General features: G+C 54.5%; 1 protein-coding gene across 1 annotated transcript in view; it reads left to right on the top strand.

The window, feature by feature from the left end:
• LOC133262488 (fer-1-like protein 4) overlaps positions 1-21,998 on the top strand; it is a 29,067-nt gene extending 7,069 nt beyond the window's left edge. Inside the window, exons 14-45 of the mRNA XM_061441712.1 lie at positions 98-284; positions 802-1,166; positions 1,677-1,785; positions 2,489-2,687; positions 3,390-3,510; positions 4,384-4,484; positions 4,750-4,837; positions 5,886-6,002; positions 6,831-6,983; positions 7,218-7,401; positions 7,921-8,045; positions 8,430-8,564; positions 9,177-9,350; positions 9,547-9,663; positions 9,832-9,993; positions 10,305-10,464; positions 11,469-11,557; positions 11,909-12,040; positions 12,336-12,384; positions 12,901-13,007; positions 13,169-13,300; positions 13,970-14,080; positions 14,480-14,607; positions 15,073-15,243; positions 15,557-15,711; positions 16,368-16,546; positions 17,845-17,930; positions 18,768-18,866; positions 19,082-19,323; positions 19,990-20,270; positions 20,892-20,992; positions 21,445-21,998. Coding sequence (XP_061297696.1) covers positions 98-284; positions 802-1,166; positions 1,677-1,785; positions 2,489-2,687; positions 3,390-3,510; positions 4,384-4,484; positions 4,750-4,837; positions 5,886-6,002; positions 6,831-6,983; positions 7,218-7,401; positions 7,921-8,045; positions 8,430-8,564; positions 9,177-9,350; positions 9,547-9,663; positions 9,832-9,993; positions 10,305-10,464; positions 11,469-11,557; positions 11,909-12,040; positions 12,336-12,384; positions 12,901-13,007; positions 13,169-13,300; positions 13,970-14,080; positions 14,480-14,607; positions 15,073-15,243; positions 15,557-15,711; positions 16,368-16,546; positions 17,845-17,930; positions 18,768-18,866; positions 19,082-19,323; positions 19,990-20,270; positions 20,892-20,992; positions 21,445-21,625 — 4,740 coding nt within the window. The 3' untranslated portion in view covers positions 21,626-21,998. The remainder of the gene's footprint in view (positions 1-97; positions 285-801; positions 1,167-1,676; positions 1,786-2,488; positions 2,688-3,389; positions 3,511-4,383; positions 4,485-4,749; positions 4,838-5,885; positions 6,003-6,830; positions 6,984-7,217; positions 7,402-7,920; positions 8,046-8,429; positions 8,565-9,176; positions 9,351-9,546; positions 9,664-9,831; positions 9,994-10,304; positions 10,465-11,468; positions 11,558-11,908; positions 12,041-12,335; positions 12,385-12,900; positions 13,008-13,168; positions 13,301-13,969; positions 14,081-14,479; positions 14,608-15,072; positions 15,244-15,556; positions 15,712-16,367; positions 16,547-17,844; positions 17,931-18,767; positions 18,867-19,081; positions 19,324-19,989; positions 20,271-20,891; positions 20,993-21,444) is intronic.
• The last annotated feature ends 711 nt before the right edge of the window (positions 21,999-22,709 follow it).

Genomic DNA, 22,709 nt, shown 5'->3' with positions numbered 1-22,709 from the left:
TCTGCAGGAGATATAGGATATGCCGTTCCCAGAGAGGCTCTGAGGCATCCCTTGCTCTGGCTGAGGCTGTGTGGCTTTCACACCTTCTCCTTCCCAGGGGGAAACATCAGTGGAGACCAGCACCACCAAGCCCGAGTGGAATGAGCAGATCAGCTTCATTGAGATGTTCCCACCTCTGGCCAGGAAGATAAAAGTCCAGGTGCTGGATGATGCCAACGTTGGCGACGTGGCCATTGCTACGCACTACATTGACCTGCAGCAGATCTCAGACCCTGGCAGGAACGGTGAGGCTTTGGGGACATGCTGGGCAGCCCCATGCCACCACCCTCTGCTCAGCCCCATGCCACCACCCTCTGCTCAGCCCCATGCCACCACCCTCTGCTCAGCCCCATGCCACCACCCTCTGCTCAGCCCCATGCCACCACCCTCTGCTCAGCCCCATGCCACCACCCTCTGCTCAGCCCCATGCCACCACCCTCTGCTCAGCCCCATGCCATCACGCTCTGCTCAGCCCCCTGCCATCACCCTCTGCTCAGCCCCATGCCATCACGCTCTGCTCAGCCCCCTGCCATCACCCTCTGCTCAGCCCCATGCCACCACCCTCTGCTCAGCCCCATGCCACCACCCTCTGCTCAGCCCCATTCCATCACGCTCTGCTCAGCCATGGTGCTCTTCTGGAGGTTGGGATGCAGGAAAGCCTGGAGCGCATTCATATCCCCATGCACCGTGACGTATTCTTCTAGGGAGGTCCCTGTGCATCAGCCCCTCTGGTGCAGTTATCCCCTGTCCCTGTCGCTGCAGGCTTTAACCCCACATTTGGCCCAGCCTGGGTGAACCTGTACGGCTCCCCCCAGAACTCAGCCCTGCGGGACACCCACAAAGACCTCAACGAGGGCATGGGCGAGGGGATCTCCTACCGGGGCCGCCTTCTCATGGCCATCACAGTGGAGATCTTCAGCAGCCCCGGCGTGGCAGAGAGGAAGCTTGGGGACAAGGTGAAAGGTGCCCTGAGCAAGCTGAAGCTGAAGAAGAAAAGTAAGAAATCCAAGGAGAAAGCCAAGGAACTGATGCAGCTGCGGGGAGAGGAGGAGCCGGGGGGCTCTCATGAGGTCGAGCAGCCCGAGGAGGTCACTGTGGAGGTGGAAGAGCTTCATCCGCTCCCCGAGGTGAGTCCTGCAGTGCTGGCACTGGGATCATTTGCTGGTGCAGCAGCGCTGGAGCAAACCCAGCCTGCCCAGGGCTGGGCCATGCAGGGCCCTCCCAGCCACTGTAAGGGCTGAGGCCAGAACCACTGCCTCCCACAGTAAGGCTTGGAGCATCCCCATGGAAGGGCTCTCACACGGGTGTTATTCCCAGGGCACAGCTGCCTTTGAGCATGAGCTTGTTCTCCTCTGGAGCCAGGGAGCTGTCAGCTGGTCCTGGGTCTCCACTTGGCCTGGGAAAGGCAGGTGGGATGCAGCTGTGTTGATAGAGCAGCCATCCCTTAGCCTACAGATCTGCTCAGTGGCTTCACAGAAGCATCAGTCAGAGCCATGGCTCTGCACCAGCCCCCGGGGATACCCAGTGGTAGCGACCTCAGCAGCATCCCCCTGGTATCCCCGGCGCTCTCCCAGTTCCTGCTGAGGCAGTGGTTTGGCACGCGAAGCTCTCGAGCTGATTTCTGTCTCCTTGCTCAGAACGCGCTGGGGAGGAAGGAGGAATTCCTTCTCTTTGCTGCCTTCTTTGAAGCCACTATGATGGACTCCTCTCTCGGCTCAAAGCCTGTCAGCTTTGAGGTCTCTATAGGTGGGTATTCCCCAGGGACCTCTGTCCAGAAGCTATGGGGACAGCCCAAGTTAGTGCTGCGGTCCTGAGGTGCCAGCCTCCGAAACAGGATCTTGGGAAGGATGGAGGATGAGGTCAGGGAGTGCCTTCATTACCTTAGAAGTCCGGATGCTCTCCTATGGGATTTGAGATTTGCAGTGTTTGTATGAGCTGCCTGTGTGGGGAGAAGAGTTGAAGCTCTCCTGGGAAGTGGGGATGAGAAGTAGAAGGGTTTGGGAGCAAGGAAGGGAAGCAGAGGAGGGATAAGCTGGAGTGCTGGGGTTGGCTGTGCAGTGTTGAGGGGCTGTGACAGTGGGTGATGGGGAATCAGTAGCAGGAGAGCAGGTCCAAGCCCTCACCTACTGAGCTGGGTGGGTGGAGATGCTTGATGCTGAGAGGTCTTCCTGGGTGACTGGGGCTGACCCCAGTGTACGGGTGTAGGTGACAGCATCTGGAGGAGCGGGTGGAACTTGAGGGTATGCACAAGAACTCCTTTGGTGTCACCCAGCTCAGACCTCCTGGTTATCCATTGATGCTCTGGTGCTTGGGTGCTGCTGAATTGCTAGTTCCAATAGCAGTGCATGGCCACGTGCTTCTCTTGGCAGGATGATTGCACTCTGGTTTTGTGAGCTAGGAAACTTGTTTAATGGTGATCCCACTTACCTGTTCAATGCCTGACTTCAAGGGAACTATGGCAAAGCTGAAGAGGTTGAGATCAAAGCACGGAGAAAAGTGGAAAAGGGAGAAGGGAAAGAAGAAAAGCAGCCTTTGCTGGACTCTGGTTCAGAGGGTGAGCTGGATGTTGAAGTCCTGGCCCCAGCTTCAGCAGCACTGAACAAGTCAATGACAAAGAGCCAGAGACCGGAGCCCATGGAGTACGAAAGGTGAGCCTTTGTCCTCCTTTCCCACCTTCCCTGGTCCTGCCTCACCTTCCCAGGCTGGTTATTGCAGACATTGAGAGGTCTGCTCAGCAATGCCAGTGCTGTGCAGTCTTTTTCCTCTTTGCAAACCCTCAGCTTGCCATTGCCCATTATCCCTGCAGGCCTTTTGGTGTCTGCTTGATGTGTGCAGGTGTCCAGGGGGAACTGTGACCCATCAGTATCGGCAGCCCCTTTTCTGGTTAACAGGCAGCATCTTAAGGGCTTGCTTCCAGTGAGGAGGAAGGAGAGGAGTGCTCTGGCACATGCTGTCCTATGCTGGGCAGGCAAGACCCATACACAAACTCTTCTGATGACATGCTTGCTCTGGGAATGCTGCCTGGTTTGTCCCCCAGGCCTGGCAATGCCTTGGTGTTTGCATTGTGAGCCCCGTGCCTGCTGCTGCTCGGTGCCATAGCAGCAGGAAGGCCCTGCAGCATCCCCTGCACCCATCAGCTTCATTCCACCGGGCACAGGCTGCTCCCTGCTAGCAGCCCCGTGCGCTAGTTTGGGATGACAAAGGGCAGATCCAGGAGCTTGCAGCCATGTCTGTGGTGCAGGGCCCAGAAAAGCCAGCTCTCTATGGGGAAGACGGAGCGCAGACCCTGCTCCCTCTGCTGTGACACGGTGTGTGACAGCAGCATAACCCCCTGTGCCTGCTGCCCTCAGGTCATACAGCTGCCTGCCCATGACGCACGAGAAACCCTGCGTGTACGTGTGGAGCTGCTGGGAGGATCACACTTGGAGACTCTGCGTGTCCAACTGGATTGTCAAGCTGGCAGAGCGCCTGGTAGCGTGTGCACGGTGTCTGTGGCACCTGGTCCGCTTTCCATGGAGCTGGGGGTGCTGGGGAGGGACTCTTCATTAGGGACTGTAGTGACAGGACAAGGGGTAACGGGTTCAAACTTAAACAGGGGAAGTTTAGATTGCATCTAAGGAGGAAATTCTTTCCTGTTAGGGTGGTGAGGCACTGGAATGGGTTGCCCAGGGGGGTTGTGAATGCTCCATCCCTGGCAGTGTTCAAAACCAGGCTGGACAAGACCTTGGGTGATATAGTTTAGTGTGAGGTGTCCCTGCCCATGGCAGGGGGGTTGGAACTGGATGATCTTAAGGTCCTTTCCAACCCAAGCTATTCCATGATTCTATGTTTGCCAACAGCATCCTCACTCCCGGTTCCATGCGAGTCTGTGTCTCTCGCAGGGCTCAGTCGCACCTTCCCCTTAGAGGTGTGTGCAGAGCCTCTGCCCGTGCTGCCCTATGGTGGCTCCCGGAGGTGTGAAGGACACAATGCCTGTGACAAAAAGCTCTTCTGATGCCAGTGCTGAGCTGCATGTGCAGGGGAGATGCTGCTGCAAGCAGACTCAGCCTTGCGCTGTCATCAGCGGGTGCACTCTCTCTTCCCAGGGCTTCATCTTTCCCTTTTGGGCTTAGGCATCTTCCCCTGTGCTTCAGTGGCTGCTCAGGGCCTGAGACACGAGGTTCTTTAACAGCCAGCGTTAAGGTTATCCCCAGGCTTCAAGGAGAAGTGATGACCTGCAGCACTCTCACAATCCCCAGCCCCGCAGAAGGGCACAAGACATTTATGCCAAGTGCCTCCTTGCAGTGTCTCGCTCTGAGCCCGCAGCAGGGCTCAGGGTCCCTCAGCGTTGTGCTTTCCCCACAGGAGCAAGGGTTGGAAGATGCGGAGAAGCTCCTAAGAAGGCCAAAGGCTAAAGCAGAAGAGCGGCTCCGAGAGGCACTGGAGGAGTTTGTAGCAGGATGCAGGTTAGAATGTCCCTGATTCCCTATGGTTTCTTGGTTTAGGTTAGGAGCTCAAATCCCATTCTAGCTGGGCAGAGGGAGCCTCAGGTCCTGGGCAGTCCCTTTTCTGACTAGAAAGCTTGCAGAAGTGAGTGCATTGCAGAGGGGGTGGCTTCTGGTGCGTTTAGAGCAGTACCAGGGATTTGGAGCTTGTGGCCCTGCTGTGTGAGCTGTGCTCTGCCTCCTGGGTGCAGGGCACGCAGAGTCTGCGCTGCTGTTCTCGTTGCAGGCAGTATTCCCTCAGCGCAGAGAGAAAAACAATGGCACATCCAAACAACCTGGACAGATGTCGGATGAAGTACCTGATGCGCAGCATCGTAAGTGGTAGGACTTGGGTGGTGGGAACCTGTGATCCCTGCTCTTGGGGATGCTTCTGAAGGACTGGCAAAACTCAAGGCTAAGAAGGAAACTTAGGGCTAAGATTTATGGTGTCAGTCATAGGCATCTCCCACTTCTGCTCAGAGCAATGCAGCTTCCAGCACGGGGAGCAGAGGCAGAGACTGGTCATGGCTGCCTCCAGTTTTATATAGATGCTGTGCCTTGATGCCATCCTTCCTGCCCTGTGGGACACGTGTGGCTGAGCACATGCATGATGCTGCCCAGTAAGTTGATGGAGGTCCTTTGCTGCAGGCTATTCCTGCAGGCACTTTAGGGGGAGCTCACTGAGACCCACTGCCCCTGGAAACTGAGCCCGTATAGGCTGGGTACCCATCCAGGGAACCTACAACAGCCGTCCATCTGCCTGTCCCCAGAGAAGGCATCACCTAGGGGCTCATAATCCTGCAGACAAGGCCAACTATCTGAATGGGAGCACAGTTACGTATCCTCCATGACAGCACAGCTGTAGTCATAGTCCCCATCAGGCTTTGAAAGGCTGACCAAAATGCATTGACAGCAGCAGAAAACAAAACGTAGGCAAGTCTGGGTCCCAACTCCTTTCTCTCTGTCTCCCCACACATCATCAGCTGAGGTATGGTGAAGGTACTCTGCTAAGACTCTGAAAGGAAGAACCAGCCCAAGAGATGAGTTTTTCTGGCCTTGTCGGTCCATACAGAATTCCTTCTGGATTTCACTATTGGCTTTGGTTCATCACAGAGCCTTTTCTCAGATGTGTACACTATCAACTAATGGGCATGAAAGCCCAGGCCCATCTTCCAGTTCTGTGCATCCCATATCTCTGTGGCCCCAAATTGCTTCTTGTGCAAAGCTTCCCCCAGGTACCCTCTGGAACTTTAAAACCACCAGTTTCTGAAATGTTTATTCCTTACACATCTGAGCCACGGTAGAGGTCAGGGTGTGATGGAGCGGGATGGATGCGATCAGCACGCCCGGCTCATGGCATCCGGTGCTGTGCCCTCTGTGCAGATCCTGTATGCGAAGCAGGGGCTCCGGGTGAAGCGGCGGCTGACTCGAGCCAACGTTAAGGAGAAGGTGAAGGAGACAAGGAGGATCCTGGCAAAGCTGCGCTTCGTGGCTAAAGAGGTACAGCTGCCCCAGGGGCACCCCGTGTCCGAGCAGCAGAGGGAGCAGGCAAGGAGAAGGCGCTTCCTGCCATCCACTGGGAACGCTGCTGGCTCTGCAGAGCCAGCCCTGCACATACACTGCACACTTTTGGCCCCTGCCTGGAGGCTGGCGGTCTTGGTTTGGGTCGGTTATGGGTACAGGTGAAAGCGAGATGGGGAAGAGAACACGGGTTAGAGTTTAAAAGAAGTCGTTGCTTCCATCGGTGTTTGCTTCAGTCCTGCTCTCAGCCTGAACTGCAGCTTTATGCTGGGCGCTCATTGCTGGATGCCAGCTAATGAGGTTTCTTCCCATGGATCAGCACTTGGGCGTCTGTCGAGGTGTGGGGTAGGATGCCACTTGTCCAGCCTCATGAGGGGTCCTTCTGCCCAGCATGGCATGGGGTTGAGTGGATCACGGGTTGCTCCAAGAAACCGGCTGGGCTGGTTTTGGCTGGGATGGAGTTCGTTTCCTTCACAGTGGCTGGTATGGGGGTGACGCTTCTGGATTTGTGCTGGAAGCAGTGTTGATAACACAGGAATGTTTTCCTTATTGCTGTGCAGTGCTTGCACAGATCAAGGCCTTTTCTGCTTTTACCCCACCTGCAAGTGGGCTCGGGGTGCACAAGAGACTGGGAGGGGACACAGCCAGGACAGTGACCCCAACTGATCCAAGGGATATCCTAGACCACATAGCATCGTGCTCAACATATAAAGCTGGGGAGGAAGAAAGAAATGGGGGAGACATTCGCTTTCACTGTATCAGTGGAGGGAGGACAAGGTATGTGACATTCCTCTTTCCTCCCTCCAGCCCCAATGCACCCTTCCCGATGTACTCATCTGGATGCTCAGCAACGGCAAACGTGTGGCGTACGCAAGAATTCCTGCACAGAACATCCTGTACTCCGTAGTCGAAGAGGAGAAAGGCAAGGACTGTGCAAAGATCCAGACTGTCTTTATGAAGGTAGGGCTTGTAAACCAAAACAGCATGCTCTCGCTTGCTTTGTGCTGCTTCTCCATCGTTGCTTCCAGCCCTCCTTTGTGGAATCCTGGCATTCACAAGGAAGCACAGCTCTTGCTCCATTACTGCCTTTTGCCTCTGTCCATGTGGTGCTGTGTCTGCTGGCTGATGTGGTCATCTTGGTCTGAAGGGGGTATGGCTGAGGTGGGGATGCTGCTAAACCTCCTGTGCTTCCAGGTCCCCGGCTTACACACTGGTGGGATCTTTGCCAAGCTGGAAATCTACATGTGGCTTGGGGTAACCAAATATGCGAAGAACTGTTTGTTGGAGCTGCCTGAGGAGTTCAAGCCCCTCTCTGAGAGCGGACAGGAGATTGCCCAGCTCTCGGCATGCAGCCCTCCCAGCCGGCTCAGCAGGGATGGTGAGTGCAGGTGCCCCTTTCCCATGGTTTAACCATGAGCAGGTAGGTGAGAGATCCTGCCTCCGGCTCCGTGTCTGAGGAGCAGGACCTCATCTGTTATTTCCACATCATCCCCAAGCCATGACTGGGACAGGCAGGTCCAGTTTGCTCTCGTGAGGACACGTTCACCCAGCAGGCAGGATGGGTGTTTCATAGGCACTGATTATGCTTCCAAAGCAGTAACGGGTACAGGGTCTACCCCTTTTTCTGAGGCCTGGTGGTGTCCCCGTCCCCAGAAGATGCCCACAGAAAATCACTGCACATTTCATGTCATGTGCTTCCCAGAGGAGCCTGGGGAGCCTCCTGAGCTTGTCTCGCTTGGCCAAACCTTTTGAGATGTGTTGGCCTTCCGAGAGCCACCGTGGGTGCCCCTAGAAGGGGAACCCGTTCCTTGCAGGATGTGCCCACTCCTACCCGGCTGGCCCTCTCCTTCACACAGGAAGGGACTGGGGCACAGGGACCTTCTCTTTTTCTCACCAGATTTCAGCTATTTCCAGCTGCGAGCACATCTGTACCAGGCTCGAGGGATCCTCCCTGCAGATGACAACGGCCTTTCAGATCCATTTGCAAGAGTGGTGTTTTCAACTTATTGCCAGACCACCAGGGTGAGAGCACTGAACCCTTGCTTCTGCCTTCCTGGGGGACTTGGGGACAGAGGAATCCCCATGTCCTCACTAACATGCTGAAGGCCAGTGCCATGGCAGTGATCCTGGAATTCCCATAACGCCAGGCATGAGACGTGCTCTGGTTGGTGTGATTCTGTCCAGGGAGCACTGATAAAGCGTGTGTGTTGTGGTCACAAAGGCTCATTGGCATGTGCTAGTTGTCCCAAGGTGCTGATCACGCTTTTACCATCAATGTCCCCTCCTGCAAGGCACCATCTGTGTGTGGCTGTGTGATGGAGGGGCTCAGTCCACTCTCTTTAGGAAGTGTATGTAGTTTGCTTCCACTGGCTGTGGTACATTCAGCCTTCCTGCCTCTGTCTGCAGATGCTGGAGGAGACACTGAGCCCCATGTGGAACGAGCTCCTTCTGTTTGACCAGCTCATTATAGATGGGAAAAAGGAAGAGTTGAAAACAGAGACCCCCATTGTTATCGTCAACCTTTTCAGCCACAATAACTTTGTGAGTACGGCCATGCTGCCCTCGTGCTGTACTTTGCAGGCCAGGGAAGGCAGATTGGGGTTGGAGCACAGGGCAGGCTTAGAAGTGGAGACCTGGGTACATTCAGACTGGGGAAGATGAAGCAAAAGCAGTGCCCTACTGCTGCCTACAGCTGCCTGATGGGAGAGGGCACAAAGGTGGAGACCCTTTTAGAGGTACCCAGGGACAGGATGACGGGCAAGGAGCACCAGTTGGAACCAGAGAAAAACGATGTAAGGAAGCAACCTTCACCCAGAGGGAGTTGAAACTCTGGGTTTGGAGCTCAGAGGGGTTGTGGGATCCTTGGAGACATTAACACTCTGATTGGAGGACACTGAACAACCTGATGTCCTCTGGTGCATGGCAAAGCCTTTTGGGCAGTCCTGCATGGAGATGGACTGGGAGTTGAGAGGACCTGCTGCAGGCACGTCTGGTCTGCTCCTAGCTCTGGATGGAGCAGAGGAAATCAAAGCAGAGGATGGCAAGGGTGGAAGAGTGGTCTTGTGCTGTCCCAGACTGGCTGGAATCAGGGGTGCTCTTTGAGGAGGTGAGACGATGCAGGGATGCTTTGACCCATTCCCCCTTCTCCTGCAGGGGTCTCCTGAGTTCCTCGGCCAGGCCTTTGCGGTCCCGCAGGTGAAGCTGGTGGATGAGCCCTACACCAAACCTACCCTGCAGTTCTTCGACTTCTACAAGGGCACCAAAGCAGCGGGGGAGCTCATCGCCACCTTTGAGCTCATTGAGCTGGATTACAGTGGCTATTTGGAGGTAACAGGCTTGTAGGAAGCTGCTCTCTGGTTGTGGGACCCACCAGAGGATCCCTTGTTGAAAGCTACATCTGGACTTTGCAGGGTCAGAGCCTGTGAACACAGACCAAGAGGGGAGGGAGAAGGGGCACGGCATGGAGTAGGGATGGCTTTCATTACTTGAAAGTAATGGGAATTTTCTGTATCCATCTGTTCAGCCATCGGTGCCCGAGGACGTGGAGCCCAAGGAGCCCGACTACCTGGGAGACCCCCACGATGGCCGGTTCATCATCCCTGAGGGCATCCGCCCGGTGCTGAAGGAGTTCCGCATAGAGGTGTGCCACCTTCCAGCGGGCTGGAATCCCGCTTGGAGCTCAGATGTGCCTGTGAGGCCTGAGCAGAGGAGAAACGGAGGTGTTCGACATGAGAAAGAAACAGCCCCGGGGTCACCGTGTGGTTGGGTTGGAGGGTGGCCTCATGCCCCTCTTTGTGTTGTGCTTCAGATCCTCTTCTGGGGCCTGCGGGACCTGAAGCGGGTGAACTTGTTCGAGGTGGATCAGCCCCAGGTGATCATTGAATGTGCTGGCAAGAAGGTGGAGTCAGAGGTGATCATAGCCTACAAAGAGAACCCCAACTTCACCGAGCTGGTCAAGTACATGGACGTGGTGAGTAGCAGGGCACGCCGCGGCCGCTTTGCACCCATGCGCTGCTTGTCTGCATGGGGCAAGGTCACAGCAGGGGAGCTGCCCCTGGGGGCTTTGGTCTCCTGTGGCCACACGGTTCAGCTGCAGATAAAACCTTTATGAAACTGCCCACCAAAAGCAGTCTGAGCATCACTTGTCATTGCAAGGCTTTGATGCTGGGGCAGAGCTGCGAGGCACCATCAGACCGTCTCATGTGTGGCAGGGCTGCCATGGGTACTGCCCTTGCTCCTTCAAACCCCAGTCTGCAGGTTCGTTTTGGGGTTCTTCTGCAGGAGCTCCCAGAGCAGGTCTACCTGCACCCTCCCCTCAGCATCTTTGTGGTGGAAAAGCGGGCGTTTGGGCGCACGGTGATGGTGGGTACCCACGTTGTGTCCGACGTGATGAAATTCTCTCCCAGAGAGCTGGAGGAGGAACCAGAAGATGTGCCCAAAGGTGAGCTGCTTGGTGAGGCTTCCACTGAGGGAGCTTCCATTCCCTGCTAGCCAGGCAGCAAAGCCCTCTCTGAGAGCCATAGGATGCTTAGCAAACACACAGCATGGGACAGGTTGGGGTTGGAGACAGGTTATGGTCCTGGTCTGTAGTGCTTGGCTCCAGACTGGTGCTTGGCAAACGGCAGCAGCCAAGTGATGGAGTGCTGTGTAAGGGCTGGCATCCCAGTCTGGGGATGACAAAGGGCAGCTTGCAGACTGTTTCCTCCAAGGTTAGCTTAGCGCTTCCCTCCCCATCACACCAGCAGGGCTTCACCTGTGGATGTGGCATCTTCTCAGGGTCTCTTTCCCAGGCACTGTTTGCATTACATTTGTAGCCAGTAGGAGAGGGTGAATGGCTCATAAAGATGTCTTAGTCCCGCAGGACATTCAGATGGGATAGGTAGCAGGCAGTGACTTATTCCTGTGGAAAGTTTGTGTCTAGAATCAGAGATGTTTGGCCTGAGAAGGGTTATTGCATTGACCTGTTCCAACCTTCTGTAGCCAGGCTGCAGAGCTGTCTTCAGTGATGCCTCCATCAGGCTTTAGGGAGCTGGTCCATTAGGACCATGGATTGAAAGCTTTATGCTTCTCTCACATCATTGGGTCGAGGTCTGTTCATTGGGCAATGGATTCACTAAATAGCTCAGTGATAACAGCAGCCAGAGCTCCTGATCTGGAAGTGTGTAAATAAATACAGCACAAAGGGGAAGAGGCAAAGGGTTGAGGGGTTATTTCTGAGCGGGGAAGGTGTATCTCATGTCTGTGGGAGTCGGCAACAAGTGTGGAGATGATGGTGGCAGCTCTCAGCACTGCACTTGGGTTTCCTGCAGGGTCTGCTATCAAAAGCTTTAAAAGCAATCCCACAACAGGGAGGGATTCCCTGTGGAATAACACCTGACCAGAGGGGAGGGAGCAGGGGGCAGAAATAAACCCATGGAAACGTGAAATTCTCTCCCTTCATCTCAGCTCGGAAAGTCTCATCCCAGCGTCTTCTCTCTCAGACTGTGGTGAATATCGACCCAGGTCCCAGCACTCACCCCCTCAGCCTTATGAAGGTGAGTGATGTGCTGGGCCCAGCAAAGTCTGGAAACAAAGCAGTTTGGAAAGCCAGACCGAAGGCTACACCCAAGGAAAGCTCAGAGCTGGGTTTCAAGCACTGTGTTTTGCTCTGCTCCCAAACACTCTTGTTCATCAGCACTGCTGCATGGCTGGAGTCGGGCACCGGGAGCAGAGATGTGGTTCCTTGTGCCTTTGTTTCTATAGCAAAGCACAGACCTGGAGCTGCAGGTAGCTTTGCATCTCATGTGTTCTGCCTGAAAGCTGAGGCAGAGGCTCCCAGGGCACATGGGTGAATGGGTGTCCTGGGTTGCTTCCTCCCTCTGAACCCTTTTCTCTGTTCTTTTAAGGCTCCTTTGAAGAAAATTCCTATCAATAAGCTTGTAAAGAAGGAGGAAGAATACGAAGAGGAGAAACCAGAGCTGGAAGAGCTGGATTGGTGGTCCAAGTACTACGAGTCCCTGAAGGAGCTGTACAACCAGGTAGTGTTTCATGAGAGCTGTCTTGCCGAGGATGTGCTATGGGTCTGCCCAGTTTTCCTTCCTTGCCCTGTGTCCCTTAAATAGCAAACAGAAAAGCCAGCGGGAGGATCTGGGGGGAAGAAAATGTCCTTAAGGCACTCCCTGGATACCCTACTGCAGTGATGTTGATGTTAAATGACCTCAGGTTAGGTGTTACTGCTGGCAGGAAAGCATTGACAGTGTCCTGTGCTTGGGTGGGGAAGCCTTTGCTGGCAGGGATGTGGGGTGACTCTGTGTGTGTATATGTGCGTTTCAGACACGCAGTGATGAGGAAGATGCTGACAATGACGACCTGAATGATGCAGGTGAGTTCTCTGGCAATACCCAGTGCTCCTGTGGGGAGTGACAGGGCTGAAACCGTCCCAGAGGGTGCTGGCCTTGTGGGAATGGGGTCTGAGCAGGCAACAGCTTTGCAACATTCAGCAGAAGCAGCGCAAAAGGCAGCACAGAGACTGGCAACATCGGCAGGGGTTGGCAAATGCTGTTTCAAGCCAAAAACACCAAATCTTCCTCAGAAAATGATGGAAAATGGCATTGAAGCAGCAGCCTTCAGAGTGAGCAAACACCTGCAGCAAAGCCAGTTGCAAGAGCATGGGATTGTGAGGGTAGAGCAGAATGTGTGCCACCCATCCAGCCATGCCTTGTGGGAATCGGAGATGCCATAAGGATGCTTGTTACACACAGCAATAGCTCCAGTTACCCTGACACAGGCCAAAGCCTTGGGTGAAAGCAAAAGCTGTTGCTGGGGTGATTTCATGGATGGATACTTGAGATGATGGGAAAGATCAGAGCATTTCCTACTCTTTTATTGCCGTTTCTAGATGGAGGAAATCTAAATGCATCCTCCATTGACATGGAAGCGGAAGATGAGGCAGTGATTGAAGCTGAACCTGCTCGACCCAAGAGGAAGCTCATTGCCACCCTTCAGGTGGTTATTGGGGTGACAGATCCAGCCCTTTGCCTGTGTCCTTGTCACCTCCCTGGTGAGGACCAGGTGAAGTGGTTGAAGCAGGGGAAGGATGGTCTTTCTGACTCCCTCCCCTTGAAGATGGCAGGAAAAGCCCCCGGATTGCTTTCTGCTTGTTTCAGATATACAGCTCTGAGCTGGAAAATGAGTTTGATCATTTTGAGGACTGGCTGTGTATTTTCCCCCTCCATCGTGGCAAGGCGAATGAGGATGAAGATGGAAACGAGGATGAACACTTTGTAGGGAAGTACAAGGTACTGCGTCATTTGAAAGCCATTTGTGCTGCCTGTGGAAGCAAATCCTCAGGACACCCTGCATTTCAGAGCCTGCCAGCACCAGCAGAGCCTTGTGTGTGCAAGGTGCCATGTGGCCATGGTGTGGCAGGGCCATTTACTGTTGGTGCCTGTGTGCACTGTGGTCCTTTGTTAACTGATGAATGCACCTGATGTAGATGTTTTAGCTCTTGCAAGGAGCATGCACAAAACATAAAGGACTCTTGTGGGGCCTTTGAGCATGTTCAGTGTACGAATAACAACCAGCGAGCTTCCCTGGTTTTAAACACAAAAAACTTGGTTAAAAGAGGCAGCATCCTCGCACCCAGGAGCTCTTGAGTACCGAAATATCAACCGCAGCAGCTGGTTTAAGGTGGTCCTTAGAAAACCTCTGGTGCCCCCTGCCTTGTGCAGTCCAAAGTGCCTGGAGACGTTTAGGTCTGGCCCTGGCAGTGCTCTGACAGCCTGCAGCTTAACTTGCAACTGTGCCTTTGGAAAGGGCTGTCCCCACGGGCACTGGGTGTCTGTGGTCTGCATGGGGCAGCGGCTCTGGTTTTGCAGTTGGTGCGTGAAGCTGGTCTTGGTGGCTCCCATCCCATGTGAGATGCTCTCTTTGGTGTCTAGCTGTTACTGACAGCGCCTTTCCTGCAGGGCTCCTTCTGCGTGTACCCCACCGCGGAAGCCGGCACTGAGCCCAAGGTCTCCCAGGGTGTTCCAAGGAACAGACCCATCAAGGTTCTTGTAAGGGTTTACATTGTGAAGGTAAGAACCTGGTGGTGGTGGCAGTGATGCTTGGAGCTCTGTCCCTCCATGGGGACCTCCTGCCCTTCTCTGCTCACTGAATATGAGCAGCAGCACTTGGGACAAGCTTGATGCTGGCTTGAAGGCCAGCGGGAGGCAGCTGCTTCTTGTCCATGGGGAGCCTTCCATGCTTTGTAGCTTCAGTAGGTACTAACGTTCCCATGGGCATTTCTTGGCTCCTCTCCTTCGCCTCGAGACTATGAGCAAGAAGATGGAGACGTGGGTGGCTTGTTGAGTGGGATTTGTGTTGGAACAAGTGCTGGTTTCACTGCTGGGGGGCCCTGACAGTGGGCTTGGGTGGTTCCTTGCGCAGGTTGCTCTCTGCGGTCAGTGCATGGCAGTTCCTCTTGTGTATTCCAGGCTACTAACCTGTCTCCAGCAGACCCCAATGGCAAGGCAGATCCCTATGTGGTGGTGACTGTGGGGAAGGAGCAGAAGGACACAAAGGAGCGATACATCCCAAAGCAGCTCAACCCCGTGTTTGGAGAGTACGCAGGAAGTTTTCCTCCAGCAGGTTTAATGGGAATAGTGCAGATGTGGGGCTCAGGCTGTGCTCCAGCACGTGCCACTTCTCCTTTCTGCTGGGAATCACCTAACACAAAGGTGCCAGGCATGTCCTGGCTAACGCAGGAGCCATCAGTGTGCTGGGTTAAGATGGGAGCATTCCTAGGGGCTTGATTTAACAGACAGAGCAGCAAGCAAAGGAGCAACAGAGCACTGGAGAGCTTTTCCCAAGCTCTATCCAAGGGCATTCTGGAAAAGCAACTCCTTTGTTTGAGCATGCACACTGAAAACTGCTGCACTGTGAAGTTCACACACTGAATTAGGGAGAACTAGGCTCTGTCAGAGGGCTTGGAGTTGTCAAATACAGTTCTTAGATGAGTAGGGCAATCAAAGCAGAGCGTGGGTTTCATTCCCATCCTCTTTGCTAATTGCACTCTGCTTCTATCCAGAGTGGTGGAGCTGACGGTGTCGTTTCCCGTGGAATCGGAGCTCACTGTGGCGATATTCGACCATGATTTGGTTGGATCTGATGATCTGATTGGGGAGACCAAGATCGACCTGGAGAACCGATTCTACAGCAAGCACAGGGCCAACTGTGGAGTGGCTTCCCAGTACGACACGTAAGTACCAGTGCGGCGCACTGGGGCTGTGAGATGTGTTCTTCTCATCGACCATGCAGCAGAACAGCTCCAGTTCTGCAGGACGGAGCTTGCACCCAGTTTCCTTCGAGCCGGTGCCCCACAGATTCACTACAAGTTACTTGGGTAACTCCATCTCCTTTAGATCCCTCTCCGCTTCCTGGGATAGCTCTAAACCACTGTGGTTTTCCCAGTGGATCCTGTGCTGTAGGGCAGGCAGGGCGCTCCGCAGCCTGGGAGAAGAACCTGTTGTGTCTGAGCTGAAGATGTTCCCAATGTCCTTCCTTCCACGCAGAGCTGGTTACAACGCCTGGCGCGACGCTTTCAAACCCACCCAGATCTTGGATAGTTTATGCAAGAAGAACTCGCTCCCTGCGGCAGAGTACAGGCGGGAGGAGGTCAAAGTGGACAATAAGATATTCAAGGTCCCTCCAGAGGCTTTTCCTGAAGGTACAGAGGGTTGGGAGGACAAAGGCTGCTCCTTTATACTGCTGCTTGTGCTGGGTGGGGAGAGGTCTGAGAACCCAGCAGCCCCTCTTCCCAGGAAGCATCCTCAGTGCTCAGTGCCCTGCGTTCAGTGGGTGATGGTGCTGCATTGGGGGAAGATCCAGGCTCTTAGGTCCCAAAGCGGATGGAGCAAAGTAAACTCACTTGCATGGCAGTGATATGCACGGGGGGTTGATGGTGTAGCTTATTCTGGTGGTCCCCAAAAGCCCTTTCCCCCCTTTCTCAGGTCAGTGGGTAGTGGGAGGTGCTGTCCTGGTGCTCCTGAGAGCTGGCTCTGGTTCAAACGTGGCTGCAGTCAGTGCCCCATGAACCTCTGCTGTGCTCGGCGCCATCTTGGGGTGGTTTCAGTCTCAGTCTGGTCTCCAAAGGGCAGAAGCTCTTCATAAACCCAGGGGTGGGTTGGTCAGTTTCTCCTCACAGAGGGGTTCCTGCAGGATTTGGTCTTGAGCTTCACCCTCAGCTCCTGCTTCTCCCCATGTTGTTTTCCTGGGGAGGTGCTGGTTTGCCTGGTCCATTCCCTTGAGCCTGTGACCAATGTCCTGACATGGCTTTTGCTGGCCAGAGCTCTTCATCTCCTACCTGGCTGTGTCCTGCTGCAGAGGCCTCCGTGAGGAGCAAGAGAGGAGCAGCGGAAGAGAACTCCGCCGTGGATGATGAACACAAGGCTCTGTACGTCCTGCAGCACTGGGAAGAGATGCCAGGATACGGATACAAGCTGGTACCCGAGCATGTGGAGATCCGGGCCCTCTACAACCCTGAGAACCCCGGGCTGGTGCAGGTGAGGGGTTTCCTTGCCCAGCATAGACATTGCTGTGGGAAGGCCCTTTGGGGCAGCTGGTTCCCAGCCCAGACCCTGTTTTCCTCCTCACCATGGCATGAATCCCATGCGTTGCCCCTTCCTGGATGGGCAACTGGAGCCGTGTCTGCGGAGGCTCTCCCTGCTATGCAGTGAGCGCTGTTGGCCTTGGGTGTCCTTTGCTCTGACCTCTCATGGTGCTTCTGAACACCCTTTCCTCAAGGGATCTCTGCCCATCAATGCTGTGGTACCAGTGCTGGTGCCCAGAGTCCTTCCTGTCTCCCGATGAGCTGTTGTGTGGGGGTCAAGGGACTGGCTCTGCCTCCCCTCCCGATCCCTGCCGTCATGCACCAGGGTGGGTGCTGGCGTCCTTGCCTGTTCCTGCCTCTTCCTCTGCTTTGTCTCTATCGCTGCTGCTTTGCTTCCCTGTAATTTTTGGCAGTGTGAGGCCGCAGCCCTGTGGAGAAGGATTGGGGGTGTTGGTTGATGAGAAAATGAACATGAGCAGGCTTCACTGTGCGCTCACAGCCCAGAAAGCAACTGTATCCTGGGCTGCATCAAAAGGAGCGTGACCAGCAGGTCCAAGGAGGTGATCCTGCCCCTCTGCTCTGCTCTTGTGAGACCTCACCTGGAGCATTGTGTGCAGTTCTGGTGTCCTCAACATAAAAAGGACATGGAACTGTTGGAACAAGTCCAGAGGAGGCCACGAGGATGATCAGGGGCTGGAGCACCTCCTGTATGGAGACAGGCTGAGAAAGTTGGGGTTGGAGAAGAGAAGGCTGCGTGGAGACCTCAAAGCAGCCTTCCAGTATCTGAAGGGGGGCTCTAGGGCTGCTGGAGAGAGACTCTTCATTAGGGACTGTAGTGACAGGACAAGGGGTAACAGGTTCAAACTGAAACAGGGGAAGTTTAGATTGGATATAAGGAGGAAATTCTTTCCTGTGAGGGTGATGAGGCACTGGAATGGGTTGCCCAGGGAAGCTGTGAATGCTCCATCCCTGGCGGTGTTCAAGGCCAAGTTGGACAGAGCCTAGAGTGACATGGTCTAGTGCGACGTGTCCCTGCCCATGGCAGGGGGGTTGGAACTGGATGATCTTAAGGTCCTTTCCAACCCGAACCATTCTATGATTTCCCTATCTAAAATCCAGTCACACGTCCCTGAGGCACTGGGGATGGACAGAGCCAAGCGGTGGGGCTGGCCAGAGCTTTCCTTGCAGGACCAAGCCCTTGCTCCTCGAAGGGCTGAGGGTTGAAGTCTCTGTGCTGTGCCCCCTCCCCAGGGCTCCTTGCACATGTGGATTGACATGTTCCCCAACGACGTCCCTGCCCCGCCGCCTGTCAACATCCAGCCACGGCTGCCTGTCAGGTACCGCACATGGGATGGGGCTGGTGGCCTGCGGGAGGGATGTGCCACAGAGCCCTGCGCAGGCTGTGCCAAGCCTGGTGTGCAGCTCCTCTGCTTCAGCTCCGCCATAGGGCGGTCTCTGGGGTGCATCAGCTTGGGACATCAGAGCTTCAGCTCACGAGTGTTTGTGAAGGGCAGAGTTAATCCCCTTAAGGCTGAAAACGAAGGCCCGAGCTCCTCATCTGGCTCTGTTTTGGCTTCAGTTTGGACCAGATGTGCTTTGGGTTGCTGGAGAAGTGAAGCCGAAGGAGGAGATCTGCTGTTTGCAGTGATGTGATGGGGCTGTTGAGACAGAAGGGCGGATTTCTCTCAGGGGTGCACAGGAAAGGATGAGAGATAATGGACACAAATTGCAGCGGGGAACGTTCCAACTGGATAGAGGGAAAACGTTTTCCCAATGAGAGTGAAGCTACCCGAGGATAGGGATGTAGTGACGCAGGGAGGTGCTGGGATATCCATCCTTGCAGGTATTCAGAGCTCATGCAGGCACAGCCCTGAGCAATCTGATTCACCATGAAATTAGAGCAGAGCCTGCAGCTGTCCCTTCCTGCCTAAGCCTTTCTGTGCTCCTGTGGCCCAGTGGGGCTGGTTGGGCTTCCCTAGGGATTTGCTTTGCAAGGGGTGCCTGTTGTGACTGTGGGTGTCTGTACTGTGGGTTGTAGCCCTTAGGAAGGGGCTTGTGCCTGGCAGCAGCCTGCTGGGCTGTGCTTGGCCGGAGAAGCCCTGGCAGGGACCACCACAAGTGGGCTTGCCCTGCCCTCCCAGCACGTCTCACTCTCCCCTGTGTCCTCCCCACAGCTACGAGCTGCGTGTGATCATCTGGAACACAGACGACGTGATCCTGGACGATGTCAACCCCATAACGGGAGAGCCCTCCAGTGACATCTACGTGAAGAGGTCCGATGGGAGACAAGGGGGAGGCCAGACCCCAGCTCCTGCCCTGCACCCTCGCTGCTTCCTCTGATCCTCACCATGCGGTGCCCTATTCCATCCCCCTGCTGTACCCCCAGAAGTGTTGGTCTGGTTTGGCTCTTTCCTGCAGCCCCTCCATCCTCTGCTCAACCCTTGGGTCTGGCTGACAGGGGTAAGAGATAACCGAGTTCCTCTTGCAGCTGGATAAAGGGCCTCGACCACGACAAGCAGGAGACGGATGTTCACTTCAACTCCTTGACTGGGGAGGGCAATTTCAACTGGAGGTTCATCTTCCGCTTTAACTACCTCCCGACCGAGAAGGAGATCACCTACAAGAAGAAGGATTCCGTCTTCTCGCTGGAGGAATCGGAGTTTCGGGAACCGGCTGTTCTGGTCCTCCAGGTCTGGGATTATGACAGGATTTCAGCCAATGACTTTCTAGGTATGGTGTGACCTGGCCCTCGCCTTGCTGGGCTAGTACAGTGCTGCCCTGGGGCTCAGCTCTCCGGGACAGGGACACCAGGAGCATCAGATCAAGCTCAGCAGCCACCTGGAGTGGTTTTTCACATGTGAGATGCAGGCAGAGCCTGGAGATGCCCCCTGAGCTTGCATGCTTGTCCCGGGGCCTTGGTGCCCCTTGTCAGGGCTGTGGGAGCTCCTTCCAAGGAGGATAGGGATGCAAGGGAATGCGCCAGGCAGGGAAATGAACCGGGGCTGCTTCAGATGTGAGACAGACTTGAAACCTTGAAGAGGTTTCCCAGATTTAAAGTTTTGATTGACCTTTGCAAGAGCAAGCGGGGAAAAGGAGCTTGGACACGTGAGGGAAGCAGGGTAGATGTGGGTAAAGGAGGCAAATTAACCCATTGGAACCTGTGCAAGCCAAACTGGCCAGAGATGAGACGAGACCCGTGGCTTCTTCTGCTTCTTAGTCTCTAACTTTTGGGCTGGTCCTTTCTTATGCTGAGCTTCAGGTTCTCCACCTGTAGATGTGCAGGGTGCTGCCAGATCAGCCAGGACCTACTCCTGGTGGTGGGAGCATGGCTGGGACAGAAAGCCACATCATGGGTGGGGGTTTCACCATGAGCTCTCCTCTTCACTGTGCCTGCAGGGGCCATCGAGCTGAAGCTGCATGACATGGTGCGGGCAGCCAAGAGCTCGGAGCATTGCACCATCAAGATGGCCAAGGAGAACGCAACCCCACGCTTCTCCATCTTCCGGAACAAGCGCATGAGGGGCTGGTGGCCCTTCATCAAGCTCAAAGATCAAGAGGACGAGGAGAGGGAGGAGAGGGAGAAGCAGAAGAAGAAGAAGAAAAAGAAGCGGAGCAGCTCGGTCAAACCAGAGGACTTGGAGTTCACAGACCCCAGCGGGAACAAGTACCTCCTGACGGTAAGGTGGGATGTTGGCACGGGTGAGTAGAGAGGTGGTCTTGACATGGCAACCTTGGTCCTGCAACCTCCATTGCATGCACAGCACCGACAGAGTAAGGTACCGAGCAGGACTTTGTGCAGCAGTGGAGACTTGTCCCATCTGCTGCGAATCCAGCCCTTCACCTGCCCACAAGTGCATGCAGCAGCACGCAGGGATTATCTGTGTCTTACTCTGAGCTTCCCACACACCAGTGCTCAGTGCAGGGAGCAAAGCAAGAGCACGTGGCTCCACATCCACCACGCAGGACAGCAGCAAAAGCTTGTCCCAGGTACCAGCTGTCCCAGGACAGCCTCACTGGTGATGGCCCTGCTCGTGGACCACTGTTTGTCCCCAGGGGTGAATTCTGCTCAGTGCTGGTGGGGGAGGCTGCAGAAAACCCAGGTGTCAGGCAGTGCGTTACAGTGCAGTGCCTTGGCTGCAAACCAGGTCCTTTCTGGCCAGGCCACAGTTTCTGCTGGCTGTGAAGTCAGAGGCACTGTAGCTGCTGCCTGGAGAAAATGGTAATGGAACCGAGAGGAAACAAACTCAGTCCTGGCAGGGATCCGCACCATCTGTGGCTCAGATTTGTTCTCCCTGCAGGGTAAGGTGGAAGCAGAGTTCCAGCTGCTGACTCTGGAGGAGGCTGAGAAGAATCCCGTTGGTTTGGGCCGAAAAGAGCCTGAACCCCTGGAAAAGCCCAAGTGAGTGCCTCCGTTACCCCCGTTAACAGGGAGGGACAGTGCTGCGTTTTCAGCAGCTGGTTGCATGGGGACAGGGAGCAGCTGCTTGTCAGGAAGCTGAGGGCAACCAGCGGGGACCGGGACAAGGGAGGCTGCAGAACTGGGACCGCAGCATCTGGGGCAGGGCTAAGCTCAGTGAGGTTCTGAAGGCAGAGATGCCATAATGCTGCTTATACAGAAAAGGCAGCTCTGTTTTAGCCATGTGAGCATCCCCATTGGCCACAGGGATGCAGAACAGGGCTTGCCTGAGCCCGGTATCCTGTTGTATCCAGCACTTTCACAGGCACTGTAGTTAATGCAGCCCTTAGGGAGATCCTGCCTGGAAGCAGCAGGAAGAGCTGGTGACCCATGAGGGCAATGTACTGCCTCGGGGGTTGAGCTTGTGCTTATCTATTCTTCCTGTTCCATTCCAGCCGACCAAAAACCTCTTTCAACTGGTTTGTGAATCCTATGAAGACCTTTGTGTTCTTCATCTGGAAGCGGTACAAGAAGTACATCATTGTGCTGCTCATTGTTGCTCTTCTGACCATCTTCCTGGTTCTTTTGATCTACACCATGCCTGGATACATTAGCGAGAAGATCATCAGTGGATAGATGCTCTTCAGCCCAGGACTACTCAAACACAAGGGTGATTATTGCAGGAATTGAGACTGGACCAGCAAGTTTAAGGAATCCTGCAGGTGCAGAGGCAACCTTCAGAGTGACAGACCTGCAGAAGTGGCCTCTCTTTGAGGAGCACTGCTCTGTGATAAGTACCAGTGAGATGCTGCAGGCACTCCTCGCTGATCCCCCTTCACCTTTCCTACCAGACAGCACAGCACTGGGACATTGGCATGGGGTCATTTGCATGAATCCAGATTGTGGGGTTGGGCTGATGCAAATTAAATGAGATTTATTTCCAGCATGGTCTCTGGTGCCCCCCTGTTGCTGTCTTCCACACAGACAAGCCCTGATGTGATCCGATCGCAAGAGGAGGTAGGTGCTTCACCCTGAGCTTTGGCAGGACAGGGATGATGCTCAGAGGGACTGTGGCATTTCCAGTTAGATTAACTGACAAAGGGGTTTTAGGTGAAGGTGGCTGCATGAGTGGATGGTGAATAGGGCAGGAACAGGGTATGCTTTGGGGAGAAAACGAGCTTGGCCTTTTCCTCATCTCCCTTTATACCACACTTTAATACATCCAGGCAACCTGTGCTTGCCCAAAGCCCTGATGTGTAAAATCCCCTGCACAAGCACTGGAAGTGTTTAAAGAAGGGATCCCTCCCCGCTTGAACACGCACTGTAAGGGGTTGTAGCTCACCTGGACACATGGGTTTGCATTCACCCTCCAGAGCAGCATTAATGCTGACATTGCCTTACAGCTGTGCCCATCTGAGCTGCCTTCCCACCCCACTTACCCCAAAGGGTCAGCCTTCCTTGCAGATGGACAAATAACTGCAAACATAAGAAAATGGTTTAAATTATCATTGCATGACACTTCTTATAGCATTCTGTGTCATTCAGACAACCTTAAAAAGATGGGGAAACTTCTTGGATCACATGAATCTTAATTATTGTGGATTTGATAGCATTGATCAGAGCATTCATTCATCTCAGTATGTATTTTAATAGCTTCCCTAAAAAATTATCTATTTAATTACACACCTGTGAAACTTGAAAAACAGGCTGAAATCAGAAT

Source organism: Pezoporus flaviventris, unplaced genomic scaffold (genome assembly GCF_033815535.1).
Source record: "Pezoporus flaviventris isolate CSIRO_AGI_PZ_B2104156 unplaced genomic scaffold, CSIRO_AGI_Pfla_v1 ptg000213l, whole genome shotgun sequence".
Taxonomy (NCBI): Eukaryota; Metazoa; Chordata; class Aves; order Psittaciformes; family Psittacidae; genus Pezoporus; species Pezoporus flaviventris.
Note: the sequence above shows the minus strand (reverse complement) of the source record. Positions and strands in the feature narration are given on the sequence as shown.